Here is a 17,521-nt window from a genome sequence, read left to right as displayed (position 1 = left end):
GGCATTATGGTCGTTTGGCGATCAGGAGGGCATATAAAATAAAAATGGCCTTAGAGATGGAAACTTTCTGCTCTTACTGGAGCACTGCCAGCACAATAATGATTACAATTGGCGTCAACATCACTTTAAGCTTGACACAACAATGCTTTCGACATGTCTGATATCCAAGAGTCCTGCATTTTGTTTACCCGTTGATGGTCTGCATGTTTTTATGGAGCGTGTGTTTTGATATAATATTTTTGAAAAAAAGAAAAAAGAAAAAGAAGAAGAAGCAATTTCAAATGTGCAATAATTGTAAACTTTTTAGACATACAACATTAAACTATTTGGAGAAAAAAATGGGAGTTAGGAGTTAAACGGGTTAATTAGGTATAGAAGCATTTTGGGGGAGGTAACAAAAAATTAAAAAACAAAACAAAAACAACAAAAAGTAAATAAATGAATAGCAGGGTTGCCCCTTAAAGACCTCCCGTGTCTTTAATCCTTCTATCAAATCAGAAACTGTCAGAAACTGTGTGTGACATCTCCCAGACTAAAACTATTTTTCGTCTGTGCGCTCAAACGACTTTGCACTGTTCAGACGAGCAGTTTATTGAGCCTATGGCACACTGGCCAGGGGACAAGAATGTACTGTGCGCCGATTGGCTCAGACACCTCGAATGATCTGCTCAGAGTTTGTACAGAAGGAGTGCGTGGATGAAATGGTGTGCGTATAGGGAAGGCAGAGGATGGGTTTTTGGGGATGATTGTTATATAAAAAGGACTTGAGCTCACTGAATCGATCTTTTAACGTGCCCGAAACCCGGGGAGGCTGGTTTAAAATCTGGATGCTGTGAGTAAATATCATCTTCATGTTTTGGCGTGCACAGCCAGCCGCCCGTTATCTGCCGCTATTATTTAATTATTTAATTAACGCTTTTTTCCATGGCGCTACAGTCATTTCTGTGTCTAGATTTTACACATTAACGTTGACTAGTTATTTTTTAACCTGTGCATTCACGTATAAAACGCACTTGTGTCCTCAATATTGTTCGATTTCCTGTTTTTAAGTGAAAATGTGCGTCTAACAGTTAGATCGGCGTTTAATGCCGATAAAGACGAATGACGCAAAGTCAGTGGGTGAAAACCGACCTGCTTCAACTGTAGCTCCAATAGATGGTATTCGGATTTCATCATGAATTATTAGTTAGTGATGTTGCACTCCTCTTTGTTTTTCTGTGCCACAGTCAACTTATTAAACTAAAGAAAGCAACAGTATACCAGTAACATCCACCCTATGAGTTTTCCTCCCTGAATCCGCCCTTTTTACATCCAGGTGTGAAACTTTGCGGCTGACTGACCCTCTAGAGTTCAGGTGAATTTAGACCAGAGACAGCGGTGAGGATGGGACGTGGAGGCCAGCAGACGGGGCCAGGAGAGCCTGCCAGCGGGAAAGCTAAAGGTGTTTACACCTGGGAGGAGGTGCAAAGCCACTGCAGCAGGAATGATCAATGGCTGGTCATCGATCGAAAGGTTTACAACATCACTCAGTGGGCCAAAAGGCATCCAGGAGGGTTTCGAGTCATCGGCCACTATGCTGGAGAGGATGCCACGGTACGTTTTCATTATACAGACCTGTGCTTTTTTTCATGTGATTTTATTTTGAAAGACATCAAATGACAAAGTAGGTTTCTCTTCTTTCATTTCACGAAACATTACCTGATACTCCCCGTGACCCAGACATGGAGGAACATTTGAAAGAGGATAAATGGATATACGAATGGTTGACACTTCAACTGTCACTTTTCAGGGGGGAAAAATCCAGAAGTCCAGATTTTTGAAGTTTAAAAAGCAGTTTCATCCTTTTTGCCAAACTCTGCTCCTAGTATGTCTGTGAAGGTTCTCAGTCATCCAGGTCATCGTAGTCAAAGGAGCTTGGAAAGAAAAGCGTCTGGACTTCTTTAAGTTGCTTGAAGACGTTTCACCTCTCATCCGAGAAGCTTCTTCAGGGGGGGGGGGTCCTTTTGTCCCTCTGTGGGGGGTTACTCCCACTAGGTTTATATCTGGGACTCTCCACCATTTGACCTTAGAACTGAAGAAACTTCTCGGATGAGAGGTGAAACGTCTTCAAGCAACTTAAAGAAGTCCAGACGCTTTTCTTTCCAAGCTCCTTTGACTTCTCTGCTCCTAATACTTCTTGATCTCTCAGTTCCTCAAAGCAACCTTCTACCGTTAAGCCGGATAAAGCAGTTCATGATTTTTTTTCTGTGGCAGCTCCAAAACACTGAAAGAGACATTCTACTGACATTTTTCAAGAAAACTCTTCAGAGCTGTCGTTTATTTAGTTATTTGTTTTATCAATTATTTATTTATTTTACTCTATTCTGACTTGACTTTTCTAGTATCTCAAATTGACAGCAATTAATGAAATAATAAATAAATAGATTTTATTGCAACATTGGAAGGGTAAAGAGTATCTTATTAGTATTTTATTTTAGAGATAAAAACTCAGTGGTTTCTCATTTCTTACAAAACATAGTGTCTGTGCTAGTCCCCTGGCACTCCTCGCATATTGATAAGTTCCTTGCAATTGTGACAGAAAGGGCTTTCACACACGCCCTAAATAACTGTTCAAGAACAAAAATATTAGAAACTCCAAAATACTGACACAAGTACAGAACTGATGCAGAAGCTTGTTTTCCATTTTATTCTGGTCAATATTCATTTTTTGTCTCATTGTGTGAGGGTGGCCCCCATATTTGAAACCCCTCAACTATGACTGTACACAGCTTTGCTATACAGCAATGAATTGCTGTTTCAGTTTTCAGTTTTCAGTTTTATTTGTCATATGCAAGTTAGCACAGGGTCAACATTGCAATGAAATGTGTTTGACGAGCAGCAGTCACTCAGCAGCAGGTACAGTAGAAGAAAATATAATAAAAAATAATAATTAAAAAAATAGAAAAATAGTAAAGAGCAAAATATTAGAGAGACGTGGTAAAAGAGAAAAGATGACTAAATATATATGAATCTATAAATATAAATATATGTACACTATTGATTAAATAAGAAAATCTTGAAAAGAAATATGACGGGAGGGCAGATGGGATATTGCACAGGAATGAGCAGCAGAAAATTACAGTATTGCACTTTTTTAAATATAAATATCAATAACAATAAAGTGGAGTGACCAGTGCAGATTAAACAGAGTTGTGAAGCTGCAGGGTAGCTTCTGAGTGCGTCCTGTGGAGTGTGTGTGTGTGTTTAAGTGTTGTGGTTGAGGTGTCATATGGCTTGGTGGTAAAAACTGTTTTTAAGTCTTGTAGTCCGAGCAGACAGGCTCCTGTAACGTCTGCCAGATGGTAACACTGCTGCTTTAATGCTGTGGCATTACTATGAACAATTAAATCATGTGAGAATTTATCTTTAAACAGTTTTTTTTAGGATCTGAAAACTTTTTTGTTTTTGATTAAATTTCTTTCTTTCTTTTTTTCTTTTTCTTTTTGCTTGTTTCTTTGTTTTTTAGGAAGCATTCACTGCTTTCCATCCTGATCTTAAGTTTGCGCAAAAGTTTCTGAAGCCGCTGCTGATCGGAGAGTTAGCGGCAACAGAGCCAAGCCAGGACCGGGACAAAAATGTGAGCCTTTAATTAAAGTCCCTTATTTTTTTATTGATAACATGTGAGTGATGTTGTGAAATAAATGTAAGTTAAAAAATTAGCAGATCTGTTTTGTTAATTATGAAGTGCTGAGTGTTGGGAGCATCTGAGATTCTAGATGGTCAGGTTTTGTTACCTTGAACAAACAAACACTTTTACAAATGTGATATCAGTGCATCACCTTTTCAGCTTTTTAGAATGGTTTGTTTCTTCTTCTCTGCACCCAGGCAGCCCTCGTGCAGGATTTTGAAACTCTACGAGATCAGGTGGAGAAAAAGGGTCTGTTTCGAGCTCGGCCTTTGTTTTTCTTCCTCCACCTCAGTCACATCATTCTGCTAGAAGCCCTTCCATGGCTCATTGTTTCAATGTGGGGGACGGGCTGGATCCTGACCTTACTTTGCTCAGTTTTGCTGGCAACTGCTCAGGTAATTGAGACATGAACTTTTCAGACATAAACTTTAAATGGGTCCTAGTATGCATTTCTGCAAGTAACACAGACAGGGACTAAACAACAGGGAAACACATGCAGGATAAACTAAAACTCAGGAAATTGAATATGAACTATAACTTTCATCTTGGCAAAAGATAGTTTGCAAAAAACTAAAAACACCTAAAGACAAAAGCATAAAGAAACCCACCAGGAAATGACTGCTATGTACAAAACTCAAAAGATTAAAAACACCAAAAATACAAGAATTTAAAAACAAAAGGAATAATCCAAAACTTCAGTGTCCATGACACAGTGTATCCCCACCTGACACAAACTCAGCTGACCCAAATGGGTGATGGAAGTCTCCAGGGATGAAAAACAAAAAGCAACAACACAAGGGCTCGGGGCTAGTAGAACAGGGTAGCTGTTCATTTGGCTGAAACAGAGGGGCAGCATGGCCGAGGCTCAGATCTGTGGGATGGCATGGACCAACAGAGAAAATGAAGCAATTCAGGGCCCCAGCAGAGGGATGAACACAGAGTTGTTCAGGGGGTGGGCACGGAGGCCTGTGACAGAGACTGGACCATTCCTGAGGCATGGCAGGAGGTAAAGGGACATCTCTGGTGGCTTGGCTCGTAACTGGCAGAGGACTGGATTCCTCAGGTGGCCAAGATCGGCTGAATCCACCAGGGGCCAGAGGTGAAGGGTCAACGGACAGTTTGGACTCTACGTCCTGTGGCTCAGGCAGCTCAAGGTCCTCTAGATAAGGACACTTAGGTGGCTTCTGGAGCTGCACTGTGGGGCAAAGCTTGGGTTTCAGACCCTCTAAGCACTCAGTTTCGATTCCTGCTCTTGTCTTTTTACGAGTCCAGTGATGGAACGTAGTCCTAAATTGACCACCTGCAGCACAGGCTCTGGCTGTATGTGGCCAGTATAACAGCTGTTCCTTCTTCTTTAGGCGCAGGCTGGATGGCTGCAGCATGACTTTGGTCACCTGTCGGTCTTCAAAAAGTCCACCTGGAATCACCTGGTCCACAAGTTTGTCATTGGTCATTTAAAGGTAACCTCTCTCAGTTATATTCTTTTCATATAAATTAAACACAGGTATTAAAAGATCGATTTTCTCAGGGAGCTTCGGCCAACTGGTGGAATCACAGACATTTCCAGCATCACGCTAAACCCAACATCTTCACCAAGGACCCCGATATCAACATGCTGAATGTCTTTGTGCTTGGCCAGACTCAACCTGTGGAGGCAAGCGGGACTAAACGAATATTTTTGATTTCTTCAAACATTCATACGGTCCAACTTCTTAACACCCCCTCTTTACCTCTGTGTTGCAGTACGGGATAAAGAAGATCAAAAACATGCCCTACAATCACCAACACCAGTACTTCTTTCTCTGTATGTTTTGTCTGAGAAGAATAAAAACTATAATTTCACAATGTTGCAATTTTAAAGTAAATCTTTTTGTATTTTTCTTTCAGTGGGACCACCGCTGCTCATTCCAGTTTATTTCTACATGCAGATAATGAAGACCATGATATCCCGGCGTGACTGGGTGGTAAGCTGTCAGGCTACAGATGGTTTAGTTTTGTTTTAATTAAATATTTAAGGATAAGGGCTAAAGAAAAACATTAAAGTAAAAACAGAATAAGTTTAAAATAAGAATATGGTGAATTAAGATTATTTTTAAGCAGAAATTATCAGGATAAAATGAACTTTTTTGTCTTGTGAAGGATCTGGCGTGGTCCTTGTCGTACTACTTTCGATTCTTCTCCTGTTACATCCCGCTGTATGGCGTGTTTGGCTCATTGGCACTCATGTTTTTTGTCAGGTAAATATTTATAAAACAAGTCAACCAAATTTTTTTAATGCTCTTCCTAATACTACTGATATGTAAATAATTAACTCATGATTTGTTACCAATTAACAGACTGACTCAAACTGTAACACAGACTGTGGTACTCTTTAGCATCATGTTATAGCATCTTTTCAATCAAAAGTATTATATTGTTTTTAATGTTACAGGTTTTTGGAGAGTCACTGGTTTGTGTGGGTGACTCAGATGAATCACATACCGATGGACATCGATCATGAAAAGCACAGGGACTGGCTGACCATGCAGGTACTTGTACTACTTTTACCAGCAGGCACTGCTGACATTTGATGACTAAAACATTCCCTTTATTATGTTTTTATTAACTCCTTCGTGGCCTTTTGACAGTTACAATCAACCTGTAATATTGAGCAGTCCTTCTTCAACGACTGGTTCAGTGGACACCTCAACTTTCAAATCGAGCACCAGTAAGTGAAATGAGTGCAGCAAATGCAGACAAATGTATGTTCAGCATGCTCACACTGCTGAGAGTTCAAAGTCGATTACTGATATTAAATAAGAAACAGTTGTTCTACAGATACAATACTGTTCAAATGTCTTGAGATAATTTATCAGAATTTCAGGAACAGGACTACACCTCATACACTCCCCTTCTCTGTCTATATATGACCCGCCTGTACGACAAGCTGTTTGTTCTCGGTTTTTTGCCTCACACTGCCTCCCTTTTCCAATTTATTCGCCTCTCATTCGTACATGGGGGTTTGTCTGGTCTGGGAGTGGCTGCCACTCCCCTCTGAGTCCTCCCAAAAACCGCACCCTCCATTCATGCGTGCACCATCTGTTGTTACCGTCTAGAAATGGAGTTGAACCTAAATGATAATGTGGTCGCAGCTAGTGAATTTCCCTCCAATGAGCCAGACTTCCCTGTAATTTTTATAAAGGTTCTTGAGCAATAGTTCTCCTTTGTCCCTGATCATTTTCAAAAGAATATTTTATTGTTTATAAAGCCACTTAACTGTTAACGGTGTTGGGTTTGTTAGTGAAAAGTGAATCATCAGAAAAAGCAACTCATCACGTTACTCCATAACATGACCTTTATATTTTGCTTAAAAGGAGCCAGACTTTATTGCAACTTCTTCAGCAACAGTTTCTTAAGGTTTTCGGGTTTTTTATTCAATATCAGTTGACTATTCTCAGAGGAACGTTTCTTTGTTTGTTAAACTACTTAATACTGACCTATGAATAATTCGAGCATTAAAAAAAGGAACTCAAGCGTCTATGTATAACAAACAACTTAGCAAACAACTATTTTGACATTGTATCTTTAAGCACTTTGTTACCGGTAGTGGATGGGTGGCTGTCGAGACTTCATTTTTAAGCAAGCATGGGGAAAAAAAGGCTGAGGTAATAACACAAGAGCTGTACTGAAAATCAGTGACAACAGGTCTTACTGAGTGATCAACAAAATTCTCATCAATATGACAAGTGACGATCGAAGAAGGAGAGAGGCACAACAGCGAGTGTCTACATCCAAACATGGTGGAGGCTCTGTCATGTTTTGGGGCTGCATTTCAGCCAGTGTTGAAGTTGACGGAATTATGAACACAGAAAAGAACAGTCAGATTTTGATTCACCACATCACACGTTTTCCACGAAAAACATCTAATTGACCATTGCATTTATAATGATGATCACACACAGTCCCAGTGCAGTGAAACACAGAACAACAACACAACTGGACTCCCCAGAGCCCAGACCTCAGCATTGTTGAAGCAGTGAAGCAGCACCCAAAAATAAGCTTCGAATGTCTTTCTAGAAGTCTGGATAACTATTCCCGAAAACTACTTATTTATGCATCTTTTAATAAATTATTGACCTATTATTCATTTTCCCAGCAAAACGTAAAGAAATGAGGAGTAGCTCAGGACATTTGCACAAAACTGTACAAGCATTAAAGATCCACGAAACTCTCTCTTTGCCTACATCAAAGTGAATCATGGCGTCATATCTGAGGGAAAATTCCTCTTTCTTTTCTCTCTCAAGCTTGTTCCCTACCATGCCGCGCCACAACTACCACCTGGTTGCCCAACAGGTCCGCGCACTCTGTGAGAAACATGGGATTCCTTACCGGGTGAAAACGTTTTGGCGAGGCTTTGCTGATATTGTCACGTAAGTGCAGACTGTTAGAAAGATTGTAAATACAGTGCATGGCTCAGTCTTCTTTTATGGAAAGATTGACTTTTCTTTTGGACTTTTACAGGTCACTGAAAAGCTCGGGGGATCTGTGGCTCGATGCATATCTCCATAAATAACAGACGGCATTTCCTTGACTGATGTAGAGGAAGCGTTTTTCTCTTTTTCATCAGAAAGCGATTGTATCCATTTCAAGTTTAAAATTCAGTCGAAATTGTGGGAAGGATCTTTCTCATTATTGGTGTTATTGTTAAGTCTTACTTTGGTTTTCAGATTTGCTGATTTTTATAGATCACAGGGTTTTCCTAAGTTGCCTTAAGAATATCTTGATCAGCAGCGGTGTGATGTTATAAACACAGTTGTGAAACTTGCCCCTGTGACTCATTTAAAATGAGTTTTCATTTTTCTATCTTGTGATAATATTTGAATGATTAAACAGGATAATTTGTTTTCATTCAAACAACAAACTATATATTAAAATGTTTATTATCTCCTGTCTAACGTGCAACTTTGTGTAACTTTAAATACAGCTCTTCTGTTCTGCTCTTTCAGTATACAATAAAGAAACCGTGTTGAAAGAAACCGTCACCAAATCTATTTTAGAAAACACATTCCAACAAAAAGCTCAATGTAAATGACACTTTACGGCAGCAACATATATGCTGCATATAATCTCACTTTTAATGACAAAAACAACAATATGCAGAAGCATTTCTTGCTAAGTGATGCTGAAACGCTGCAAAATCGTGATAATTTTACGTTACTTTTAAGTTGCTTACCAAGACCATATGGTGGACACGTTTTTATCTGATTCTCCACATCTCTGAGAGGTTATGTTGCTAATTAATCTTACCGGTTGTGAGTTGTTCAAACAGGCGTTTCAAAACCAATCATGGTTATTAACAGCAGAGCTACACAATGAGGTTTTAGGGCTATTTTTTCATGAAAGAAAGAAATAAAAACAAAAATAATCATTTGAGATCAATAAAACAAAATGAAACCTATTTGGACTCAAAATTTAAGTTTGACTTTGTTTCTGATATAGGGTATGTTATAACTAGAGAATAAACAGTAAAATATTCAGAAACGTATCACACTGGATTACTGATCTTTGCCTCAAAGATGTAATGTGTGCTCAGTGATGATCTATAATCACTAAGACTCTGACACCTGACACCTGTGTTTTTATGTACCTGTGTATATCTACTTGTCCTAACGTGCTCAGATAATTGTTGAAAGTCTGAATGTGGGTCTTATTCACACAGTATCTACAGTATCCAAAGGCTCTGAGCTTTTCAACAAACAAGCACGTCTATGAATTAAACAGCTGTGTAAGCAGTTTGACAGATGTTTGTGACTGACCTGTGTTCTTTCTGCACAGTGACCTATGAGTAGACACGACAGCCTTCATCTCCAAACACAGCCTCCACTTCTTCTTTGTTCAGGGACAACAGGGTTCGTGGCTCCAGTCGGGACCTCCAAACAGTCAACAGTCCTGCAGAAAATACAGTCAGGCCAATCATTTGCAGTCTATCACAAATTAAACTGTAGTTTCCTAAATGCACGATCACTTCTGACAGAAAGTGTATGCTATAGATGCAAAGTTTTTAGGATACAGTGACAGGTAATGGCAAGAAAAGATGCCATCAATAACATTATTAACAGCTGGATTTCTTTAAGTGGTAATTTGTGCTAGCATAGGCAGATTTTTATGGCAGTGTACCATACCAATGGACATTGCTTTTCCTTGTGCCACACTGTATACATCTGTCACGGAAATAAAGATTTTAATCACTCCTTTCTGACATTTCAGTCAGAACTTAAAAAGGCGCAGACTGATTAGCGGATTGCTTTATTGCAGCAGTAGCAGTACTATTACAGGGTATCAGAGTACATCTGCACACTGATACCCTGCAGAAAGATAGCAAGTTAAGCCACTGGAGGTCAGCATAGACATCAAATTCAGGGAATGATACTGAAATTGCTTTCTCTGAAAGACAATGAGCAAATGATAGTCATGCAAAGTGAGTGCACATTATAAGACCAGGGACCCCTCTTCCTTCCTTCCCAATGACTTATTTTCAAACCCACTGACTCATCGACCATTAACTTGGACAAGGAGTAACATCAGGCATCACTAAGAGGCTTCACTTATTGTATTTGCAAATTCGTTGGTTGCACTGTATTTTTTTAAAAAGAAGAAGAAGAAGAAGAAGGGAGAAACAAATGGCTTATACCACATCAAACAAAGTTAGAGCCATTAAACCGGTTGCCCTTTCTGAATTAGAAAATGTGCAGGGAGCTTATTGAGGCCACCCTGGCCAGCGGGGGAGGGGGGGGGGGGATATACTGAGCGCCGATTGGCCCAGACACCCTCGAATGATCTGCTTGGAGTTTGTACTTGATGATCGCTACATAAAGCGGAACTGAACCTTTTTAACCGCTCTATTGTGACTGAAACCCGAGGAGAGTAGTTGAAGGCCGGATGCTGTAAGTTAACATTCATCCTCTTCGTGTTATTGCCTGCACGGACACCCACCCTTGTTGTTTAATTGTTCAGTTGTGGGACGATTAATCCGTTTTGGTGGCGCTTTAGTCACTTTTGTGTTGGGTTTTTACACGTTAACCTCGACTGGACTTTTTCCAGCCTGTGCATTCACGTATAAAACAAACTTATGTGCTGAGTATCGATGCATCTGGCGGCTAGGTTGATGTTTAATGTCGACACAAAATCTTGGAGCTTTTGCTTCACCAGCAGCTTCAGTTGGAGGCTGTGGGATCTCATGAATTATTAATGAGGATGTTGCACTCTTCTTTGTTTTCCTTGCGCTACATTCGGTGTATTAAACTCAAGAAAACACTAGCATCAAACTACATCTTCCCTGCGTGTGCTGCTCCTTGCGTAAACGGTTAAAAGGGCCCCTTTTTTACACCCAGGTCGGACTGGCACTTTAGAGCTCAGGTGCATTCAGACCAGAGGCAGCGGTGAGGATGGGACGTGGAAGCCAGCAGACGGTGCCGGGAGAGCCGGACAGTGGGAAAGCTAAAGGCGTTTACACCTGGGAGGAAGTGCAGAGCCACAACAGCAGGAATGATCAATGGCTGGTCATCGATCGAAAGGTTTACAACATCACTCATTGGGCCAAAAGGCATCCAGGAGGGTTTCGAGTCATCGGCCACTATGCTGGAGAGGATGCCACGGTACGTTTTCATTATACAGACCTGTGCTTTTTTTCATGTGATTTTATTTTGAAAGACGGTATATTACGTTTATATGTTTTATGTACTTTCCTTGAAAATAAATTCAGAATGCACGGGCTTGTGCATTTATGTTTGCTTGTTTTTATTTTTTTAATAATATGAAAGTTGTGGTGTTTATGAATACCACCTAAATATTGTGATTAACTACAATTCTGGGAGTGAGAACGTGTTGGAGGTGGACCACGGTTTTTTTGTTTTGTTTTTTTAACTGTTAAACGGTTAAAAAAAATTCCGGTATTTACACGACTGTAAATGACTTATTGGCCTATGATCGATTCATTTTGAGCCAGAAACAAACATTGCTGTCACAAGGTACAAAGAAACTTTTTTGGGAATTTTATATATCCTTTATTTATCAAGGTAAAAAGTGGCACTGACATTAAAAATGTCTAAAAGATACTTTCAAAAGAGGTCATTGCTTTTCATATTATATAACCCTTTCATAAATCCTGTTTACCGATATAAGCAAATATATTAAACATAAAAAACACATGCTGTACAAACACTGGAATTGGATCCATGGATAGCTCCACAGAGCAGATGGCACTGGACACTATTTAAACTCTTTAAGTCTACTTTTTACTCTGCTTAATCGTACTGGCAAGTATAGTTACTAATATACTTGAAATGGACACATTCCTGGGTATTAAATAGTCATTCCAACATTTCTGTCAGAGCTTTCATTCATGTAATAATCTCTTAGATCCTCAGAAAAAACACTTTTAACTGTTCTGGGGTGAGTAAGGGAGATCATGCATCTCCACACCTCTGGAGGAGACCTCCTATCAGAGATCAACTCTGTGTTAACAGTTTTATCTTAATCTTAAGACACACATTTTCTCTATCTTTCGGTTGTTCTTAGTGGTCTTACTGTTTTGTTAATTGGCATTTAATTTTATCAATTGATCTTTTTCTATCTACTACCTACTAATTAATTTTTTATGGATACTGATCATGGCTGTAAGAATATTTAGACCTTCTACAACACAAAGCCAGCAAGTCTTTCTCCCACTGTGTCTCCTTCTTTCTGCATATATTTGTGAATGCTGTTGTTAAGAAAAACATGCTTGGAATTAATTTGATTCACTTGATATTTACTTTAAATATGTCCTGCATGAAAAGTAGTTTACACACCAGTCTACAGTCTACACCTGGACCTTTTGCCACTCCTTACATGTCTATTCATTCTTTGGAGCTCTAACAGAACGAGAGTTCCCCTTTGAGGTTTTATGAATAATGATTCATGAAAAATAAAAATAATACCGGTGGTAGTAAACTTGTTTTTACGCAACATGGTTGCAAATACATAAGTATGTTTACCAGAGGTTTCTTTTTGATTTTGTGACCCCTCAGAAGGATCAAAACTATTTTCAACCACTAAATAATTTCTACTAGCTTACATTTCCAATTTTCTCTCTTTCAGGAGGCATTCACTGCTTTTCATCCTGATTCCAAGTTCGTGCAAAAGTTTCTGAAGCCGCTGCTGCTTGGAGAGTTGGCAGCAACAGAGCCAAGTCAGGACCAAGACAAAAATGTGAGCCTTTGATTCCCTGAATAAAGGACCTTGTTTAGATGCGGAACAGAAGTAGGCCAGCCTTTTCACAGATCTGAATTCCTATTCATGCATTTTACAGTGCTGGGAACAGCTGAGATTCCTGATGCTCAGGTTTCATTGCCGGGTTTAATGCCTCGTTTCTCTGAATCAAAACCTAAAACGGCTAAAATGCAAACATTTTTCTTGATTTCACAAGTGTCACATTAGTACATAACATCCTCTCAGCTTTACAGAACTGTTTGTTTCTTCTTCTCTGAACCCAGGCAGCCATCGTGCAGGATTTCAAAACCTTGCGAGCTCAGGTAGAGAAGCAGGGTCTGCTTCAAGGTCAGCCTTTGTTTTTCTTCCTCCACCTCGGTCACATCGTGCTGCTAGAAGCCCTCGGATGGATGCTTGTTTCAATGTGTGGGACGGGCTGGATACCCACCTTACTGTGCTCGGTGATTTTAGCAACCGCTCAGGTAATTCAGACATAAACTTTAAATGGATCCTAATATGTATTTCCTTATTTTCTGACATATACACTTTTACAAAGGTGGATGCTTACATTAAACACAAAGTTTGAGATGATGAGATAACTAATCCTCAACCTTCGTCAGTAAGAGGATTAGTTCTATTGTAGTAGAATCTCAGAATAAACCAGCCAAAAACATCACATAATGCTTGCTACTTCTTTAGGCGCAGGCTGGATGGCTGCAGCATGACTTTGGTCACCTGTCGGTCTTCAAAAAGTCCACCTGGAACCACGCTGTCCACAAGTTTGTCATTGGTCATTTAAAGGTAACCTCTCTCAGTTATATTCTTTTCATATAAATTAAACACAGGTATTAAAAGATCGATTTTCTCAGGGAGCTTCGGCCAACTGGTGGAATCACAGACATTTCCAGCATCACGCTAAACCCAACATCTTCACCAAGGACCCCGATATCAACACGCTGGACACCTTTGTACTTGGACAGACTATACCAGTGGAGGCAAGTAGCACAGCACTAATGTTTCTAATTTCTTCAGTCATATGATCCAACTTCTCATCACCCTCTGTTTACCTCTGTGTTGCAGTACGGGATAAAGAAGATCAAGCACATGCCCTACAATCACCAACACCAGTACTTCTTTCTCTGTATGTTTCTTCAGAGTCATTTAACAAGAATAAAAAACTATGACAGCTTTGTTTTAAAAAGCCTTGTCTTTTTTTTTCTCTTTCAGTGGGACCTCCGCTGCTCATTCCAGTTTTCTACAACTTTAATATAATGCACACCATGATAACCCGGCGATACTGGCTGGTAAGCTCTCAGCCTCTGAGTGGTGTAGTGCAGTTTGTATAATTATTTTCCATTTGATGTATCAGGCTGTATTTAGCCTAGCAAAGGAAACGTGAGCTTAGAGTGCTAAAGAAAAACATTACAGTAAAATCAGAATAGCACAGGTGGTAGCAAACACACAGTTTCTCCTCATTTTCAGAGGCTTAAACTACTAACTGATTATTCTGTGACAAATTAACCAGATAAAAGAACGAAAAGCAAAGTTCATTTCAAATATTGAACTAGCATTTAGTAGCTTTTCATTGTTTTTTAAATATTAAGCCCAAACTGATGTCACTGCAAGGGAAGGAGGCCGGCCATCATTTACACCTATCAGAGAGACAGCAAAAACTTTAGGAGTGCCCAAATCAATGATTTGAGACATATTCTTAGAAAGAATGAGTGGACAGCCGGCTCAGTAACACCAAAAGACCTGAAAGATCACAGAAGACAACTGAAGTGCACGATGGCAGAACTATTTCCATGGTTACGAAAAACAGCCGTAAAACATCTAACCAAGTCAAGAACACGCTCGAGGAGGTTAAAGTATCATTGTCAAGGTCTGTGATCGAGACACACCTTTGTGAATGAAAATACAGAGGGTTTAAAACAAGATACATACAGCAGATTATGCTTAAGAACTGGAAGACCAGACTATGCCAGAAATTATGTGAAAAAACCTGCAAAGGTCTGTAAAAATCTTTGGACAGATGAAAACAAGAAGAACTTGTACCAGAATAATGTGAAGAGAAAAGTATGGAGAAGGAGAGAAACCCAATTGTCTGTCAAATATGGTGAAGGCAGTGTTATGCATGAACCTGTATGTCTGCCAGTATCCCCACTGGTGCTTAGTGAAACAGGAGTTTCTCAAGGCAAAGAATGTGAAATTCCTCAAGTCAGTCACCTGATCTCAGGCCAACAGAGCAGCTTTTCATTTACTGAAGACAAAAGTGGAGGCAGAAAGTGACGCAGACAGCAGCTGAAGGTGTCTACAGTAAAGGGATAGCAGAGCATCTATGCTAATCTTCCAATTGTCATTGGCTGCACAGGATTTTCATACACGTACTAAAAATATTGCTTATATTAAATAAAATTGAAGTAGTTTGTTAGTTTAATTTTGAGCCTCTGAAAATAAAGGACTGCGTATGAAATGGCTGTAATTCCCAAACAGTCAATGCAACATTTTTGTTAAACCTCTTATGACAGATGAAGGGCTGCACTGTGTTCTGATCAGAGGCAAAACTACAAAAAATGTCCAATAAATTATGGACCCAATTGTACAAATACGATAGTGATGAATTATGACTCTTGTTAAGTAAGACATTATATAAATCATATGAATGTTCTTGTCTTGTGAAGGATTTGGCTTGGGCCATGACATACTACCTCCGCTACTTCTACTATTATGCACCTCTATACGGCGTGTTTGGCTCAGTGGCGCTCTTTTTTTTTGTCAGGTAAATATTTAGAAAGAGAATTAACCAAAGCATTATGTGATTGCTCTTCCTAATAAGGCATACTTTAGTTGTTACACTGTCTTAGATTAGATTCTGGGTGAAAGAGTCACCTGGTCCTATCAGTTGTAGTATACCTTATTAGGAAGATTTTTTTCTATTCTTTCCGTTATCCCTTCTACAATGAAAGTTATCATGTTGTTATTCATTTTGCAGGTTTTTGGAGAGTCACTGGTTTGTGTGGGTGACTCAGATGAATCACATACCGATGGACATTGATCATGAAAAGCACAAGGACTGGCTGACTATTCAGGTACCTGTACCTATTTTACCAGCAAGGTTGTGCAAAGGTTTTGGACACTTTGATTCTTCCATCGCCCAATCCTCATAAATGTCCCTGTATCACAAATATTGATCTTATTTAGGCTTTTTTCTCGTCTTCAGTTACAATCCACCTGTAATATTGAGCAGTCCTTCTTCAACGACTGGTTCAGTGGGCACCTCAACTTTCAAATCGAGCACCAGTAAGTGAAATGAGTGCAGCAAATGCAGACAAATGTATGTTCAGTGTGCTTTCACAAAGTCGAGTACTAGGATTAAAATAGAAACAACCATTTTGCAGACACAAGCAGCAAATGTCCATAAAACCTCTCTGAATCAGGAACTAGAATCAAGCATCACGCTTGTTGTAAATATAGAAAAAAATGGTGAAAGAGTGGTGTCATCACATGCTATAAAGTCAGGCCTCCCCATTTAACCACTTGTGAAACTGCCTCTAATGGCAGCTCTGTGGGGGGGAGCACACACACACAGACATGGAGTCACATTCTGTAAACACAGTTTTTCTGACAGAACTTTTTGTAGGAGCCCAGTCTGCATGCATCGTTCCAGTGCCTTCATAATTTAACAGCTGTCATTAATATGAAATTGTTTGGCAACATAGAGAGACTTTAAAACACAAATTCTCAGACGCTATCATATCTGACAGAAGCTTCCTGTTTCTTTTCTCTCTCAAGCTTGTTCCCTACCATGCCGCGCCACAACTACCACCTGGTGGCGCCACAGGTCCGCGCACTCTGTGAGAAACATGGGATTCCTTACCAGGAGAAAACTTTGTGGCGAGGCCTTGCTGATATTGTCACGTAAGTATTATCATAATGGAGCATTGACGAGGTTGAAAACACACACAGACACTTACTTGTTTTTCCTATTTTTTTTCTTTTCATCAGGTCACTGAAAACCTCAGGAGACCTCTGGCTCGACGCTTACCTCCATAAATAACAGACTGCATTTCCTTCACTGATGTAAAAGGAGTGTTTTTCATTTTTGCATCAAAAAAACCCAACTAATTGTATCTGTCTGATTATTAAAATCAAGCCACTAGTGGGGGAATGACCTTTCTTATTAATGCTATTGTTAAGTCTGGGGTTCTCGTAAGTTGCCTTTGAGTGTCTTGATCAACAGTAGCCATTCTTTGTCAGTTTAGTCAATTTGGCAGATAAAACATGATCATTTTATTGCTCAAAGGTGTGGTGAGGTAAAGCCATCTGTTGGCCATCCGTCCATTCAAAATTGAGAAGAATTGCATCTCCTCCTACAGTTTCATTCAGAATATAATCAATCATGTCCTAATTGGTCATTACACACACGGTGCTCTGGGGCCAAAGTCACATTTTTCATGTGAGCTAGATGAGCTACTATGTCACTGATGTTCTGGTTTCTCACAAACCACTATTTGTACAATATTAATTTCATTATTTTCTGTCAAAATTAAAATTGTAACCACTTTAAAATGCAGCTCTTGTTATTCTGTTTCAGTTTACAATAAATAAACTGTGCTGACTGTTTCT

General features: G+C 39.5%; 2 protein-coding genes across 2 annotated transcripts; both read left to right on the top strand.

Moving 5' to 3' along the window:
- Positions 1 to 649: 649 nt before the first annotated feature.
- Positions 650 to 8,591, top strand: LOC101474216 (acyl-CoA Delta-4 desaturase). The gene is made up of 13 exons (XM_004553012.4): positions 650 to 832; positions 1,316 to 1,593; positions 3,506 to 3,616; positions 3,865 to 4,062; positions 5,026 to 5,127; positions 5,196 to 5,321; positions 5,411 to 5,471; positions 5,555 to 5,631; positions 5,807 to 5,904; positions 6,099 to 6,195; positions 6,295 to 6,374; positions 7,951 to 8,076; positions 8,168 to 8,591. Exons 2-13 carry the CDS (start codon positions 1,384 to 1,386, stop codon positions 8,217 to 8,219), a joined length of 1,338 nt encoding a protein of 445 aa, XP_004553069.1. The 5' UTR covers positions 650 to 832; positions 1,316 to 1,383; the 3' UTR covers positions 8,220 to 8,591.
- Positions 8,592 to 10,482: 1,891 nt separating this feature from the next.
- Positions 10,483 to 17,518, top strand: LOC101473919 (acyl-CoA Delta-4 desaturase). The gene is made up of 13 exons (XM_004553011.3): positions 10,483 to 10,590; positions 11,038 to 11,301; positions 12,785 to 12,895; positions 13,180 to 13,377; positions 13,595 to 13,696; positions 13,765 to 13,890; positions 13,976 to 14,036; positions 14,123 to 14,199; positions 15,577 to 15,674; positions 15,888 to 15,984; positions 16,116 to 16,195; positions 16,688 to 16,813; positions 16,901 to 17,518. The coding sequence occupies exons 2-13, from the start codon at positions 11,092 to 11,094 to the stop codon at positions 16,950 to 16,952; spliced, it is 1,338 nt and encodes a 445-aa protein (XP_004553068.3). The 5' UTR covers positions 10,483 to 10,590; positions 11,038 to 11,091; the 3' UTR covers positions 16,953 to 17,518.
- Positions 17,519 to 17,521: the final 3 nt, after the last annotated feature.

The sequence above is a fragment of the Maylandia zebra genome, linkage group LG7, assembly GCF_041146795.1.
Source record: "Maylandia zebra isolate NMK-2024a linkage group LG7, Mzebra_GT3a, whole genome shotgun sequence".
Classification (NCBI taxonomy): Eukaryota; Metazoa; Chordata; class Actinopteri; order Cichliformes; family Cichlidae; genus Maylandia; species Maylandia zebra.
The sequence above is the reverse complement of the archived record's forward strand: the minus strand, read 5'-3'. Positions and strand labels throughout refer to the sequence as shown.